Source organism: Sylvia atricapilla, unplaced genomic scaffold (genome assembly GCF_009819655.1).
Source record: "Sylvia atricapilla isolate bSylAtr1 unplaced genomic scaffold, bSylAtr1.pri scaffold_125_arrow_ctg1, whole genome shotgun sequence".
Lineage (NCBI taxonomy): Eukaryota > Metazoa > Chordata > Aves > Passeriformes > Sylviidae > Sylvia > Sylvia atricapilla.
The window spans coordinates 50,628-54,174 of record NW_027077053.1 but is presented as its reverse complement, the minus strand read 5'-3'; the positions used below and the strand labels follow the sequence as shown (position 1 = coordinate 54,174).

Below are 3,547 nucleotides of genomic sequence, written 5' to 3'. Positions count from 1 at the left end.
GTCCCGGGGGGGCGTGGTCTTCTTTTTGGGGGGCGGGCGAGGTTTGGGGGGGCCCGAGCCTTGGGCCTGCTGCTGGCGGCACTTGGCGCGGCGGTTCTTGAACCACACCTGCGGGGACACGGGGAAACTGAGGCACGGGGACACGGGGGGACACGGGGGGACACGGGGAAACTGAGGCACAAGGACACGGGGACACAGGGGGACACGAGGGGACACTGAGACACGGGGGGACACGGGGGGACACGAGGACAGGGGGGACATGGGGGGGACACGGGGAAACTGAGGCACGGGGGGACACATGGGGGACAAAAGGACACGGGGACACACGGCGACGTGGGAGCCCCTCCTTGTCTCTCCCTGTCCCACCTGGGACTCACCTGGGACTCACCTGGGACACCCCCCCCCGTACCACAAATCCCCCCATTTCCTGTCCCCCATGTCCCCCCCCCGTCCCCTCACCTGTTCTACACCTGTCACACCTGTCCTGCGTCCCCACACCTGTCCCTGTCACACCTGTCTCACCTGTGTGTCACATCTGTCACACCTGTCACATCTGTGTGTCACACCTGTCTCACCTGTGTCACACCTCTCACCTGTGTGTGTCACACCTGTCCCGTTGTCACACTTGTCTCACCTGTCCCGTGTCACACCTGTGTCACACTTGTCTCACCTGTCCCGTGTCACACCTGTGTGTGTCACACCTGTCACACCTGTGTGTCACACGTGTCTCACCTGCACGCGGGACTCAGGTAAGTTGATTTTCAGGGCCACCTCCTCCCTCATGAAGATGTCGGGGTAGCGCGTCTTGGCGAAGAGCGCCTCCAGCACGTCCAGCTGCGCCCGCGTGAAGGTGGTGCGCTCCCGCCGCTGCTTCCGCGGCGTACCTGGGCGGGCAGGTGAGCGGGGTTGGGATCGGGGATAAAACCCGGGATTTGGTGAAAGCCCCCTGACTTTGGGGGAAAACCCCGAGATTTTGGGGTAAAAAAAACCCATTTTGAGGGGTCCCACAGCTCCATCCCCCCCTCCCATGACCCCCCCCAGTTTTGGGGTGTCCCCCCCGTTTTTTGGGGTCCCTGGAGGTGTCCCTCGGTCCCTCCCCCCCAGTGACCCCCCAGTGACCCCCCGTGACCCCCGGTGACATTTGGGGTACCCGGGTCCCCCACGGCGGGGGGCAGCAGCTCCAGGCCCCTGTCCCATGACCCCCCGTGACCCCCCGTGACCCCAGTGACCCCCCGTGACCCCCGGTGACATTTGGGGTACCCGGGAACCCCACGGCAGGGGGCAGCAGCTCCAGGCCCCTGTCCCATGACCCCCCGTGACCCCTGTGACCCCTGTGACCCCGGTGACCCCCGGTGACATTTGGGGTACCCGGGTACCCCACGGCGGGGGGCAGCAGCTCCAGGCCCAGGCCGTTGACACCGAAATGCGGCTGCTTCAGGTACGACATCATGGCGGGGACACTGCGGGGACATTGGGGACAGTGAGGGGACATTGGGGACAGTGAGGGGACACCATGGGGACATGGGGACAGTGAGGGGACACTGTGGGGACACAGGGGACAGCAAGGGGACCGTGAGGGGACACAGGAGACACCATGGAGACACTGTGGGGACAGCAATGGGGACACTGCGGGGACACAGGGGACAGTGATGGGACCGATGGCACCATGGGGACAGCGAGGACACCGCTGGGGACAGCAATGGGACAGCGATGAGGGGACACCGCTGGGGACAGCGATGGCACCACACGGGGGCGACACACACGGGGTTGTCCCCAACTGTCCCCACCCGCCCTGAGCCCCCCCGGGACAAATGTGTCCCTGTGTCCCCAAGCCTCCCAGTGTCCCCAGTGTCCCCCAGGGTCCCCCCTTGTCCCCTGCAGCTCTCCCCTTGTCCCCAGGCCTTTCATTGTCCCCTCGGCTCTGGTGCCCTGTCCCCGTGTCCCCAGGGCTCTGGTGGCTCTGTCCCCAAGGCTGTGGTGGCTCTGTCCCCACCCAGGGATGTCCCCAGGGCTCTGGTGGCCCTGTCCCCGTGTCCCCAAGGCTCTGGTGGCCCTGTCCCCATGTCCCCAAGGCTGTGGTGGCTCTGTCCCCGTGTCCCCAAGGCTGTCCCCTCCGTACCTGTGCTGGTGGCCCTGCGGTGGCCCTGCGGTGGCCGCGGTGGCAGCGGTGACACGGTGACAGTGGCAGGGGAGGCACCCCCGCCGCGGGGGGAGCCTTAAGTAGGAGCCGCTGATGTCACCCCCCTAATCCGGGGGGACAGGAGGTGACATTGGCCCGGCCACTAATCCCAGGGGGCAGTAATTAGCGGGGGGGACACGGGGGGGGACAGTGGGGACAGAACGGGGGACATTGGGACGGGGGGACAATGAGGGGACAACGGGGGACACTGGGGACAATGGGGGACAATGGGGACAGTGGGGACAGAACGGGGGACATTGGGATGGGGGGACAATGAGGGGACAATGGGGACACTGGGGGACAATGGGGGACACTGGACAAGGGGGGACACTGGGGACAATGGGGACAATGGGGATACGGGGGGACAGTGGGGACAAAACGGGGGACATTGGGATGGGGGGACAATGAGGGGACAATGGGGGACAATGGAGACAATGGAGGGACACTGGGGGACATTGGGGGGACACTGGGACGGGGGGACAATTGGGGACAATGGGGGGACACTGGGATAGGGGACACTGGGGGACACTGGGGACAATGGAGGGACAATGGGGGGGACAATGGGGGACCCCAGGACTGGGGTGACCTGAGGGGTGACACAGGGAGGTGACACCACCCGGGGGGGGGGGACACCCAGCCCCGCCCCCCCGGTGACATTTTGTGACATTTTTGGGGTCTCTGTGTGTCTGTGGGGGGGTGGCTCCTCCTGTCCCCTCCCGTGTCCCCTCCCGGGGGGTTGGTGACATTAATCCGGGCCCAGCTGCCACGTCTGGGACACGCGGGGACACCGCGGGGGGGGAGGGGACACGGATTGGGGGAGGAGGGGCGGGAGGAGGGGCGGGAAGAATTTCCCCCCAAAAATGGGAAAAACTTGGGGGAAATGGGAGAAAAAATTGGGGGAAAATCGAGAAAAAATTGGGGAGGGAAATGGGAAAAAAAAGGGGGAAAGTTAAGGGGAAAATTGGGAAAAAAGTGGGGAAAAAATGGGTAAAAAATTGGGAAAAAAATTGGGAAAAAAATTGGGGAAAAATTGGAGGGAAATGAGAAAAATTTGGGAAAAAAATTGGGGGAAAATTTGGGAGAATTGGGGGGGAAATGGGGAAAATTTGGGGAAAATTTGGGGAAACAATTGGGAAGAATTTGGAAAAAATGGGGAAAAACTGGAAAAAAATGGAAAAAAAATTGGAAAATAAATGGGGGAAAATGGGAAAAATCAGGGAAAAGTTTTGGGGGAAATGGGGAAAATTTGGGGAAAAATGGGGGAAAAAATTGGGAAAATTCTGAGGAAAAAAAAAAACCCAACAAAAACCCAACAAACCCCCACCTCCCAAAATCACCAAATTTCCCCAAATTCCGGCGCTTTCTCCC

The 3,547-nt window shown here is 62.0% G+C and overlaps 1 protein-coding gene across 1 annotated transcript; it reads right to left on the bottom strand.

Moving 5' to 3' along the window:
* Window positions 1–3: 3 nt before the first annotated feature.
* Window positions 4–1,450, bottom strand: LOC136374776 (homeobox protein otx5-like; the record flags this gene model as incomplete). The annotated part of the gene is made up of 3 exons (XM_066340166.1): window positions 1,369–1,450; window positions 733–884; window positions 4–108 (listed from the first exon to the last, which is right to left on the bottom strand). Coding segments are annotated over exons 1-3 (339 nt in total), but the record flags the coding sequence as incomplete, so codon positions are not given.
* Between the last annotated feature and the right edge of the window lie 2,097 nt (window positions 1,451–3,547).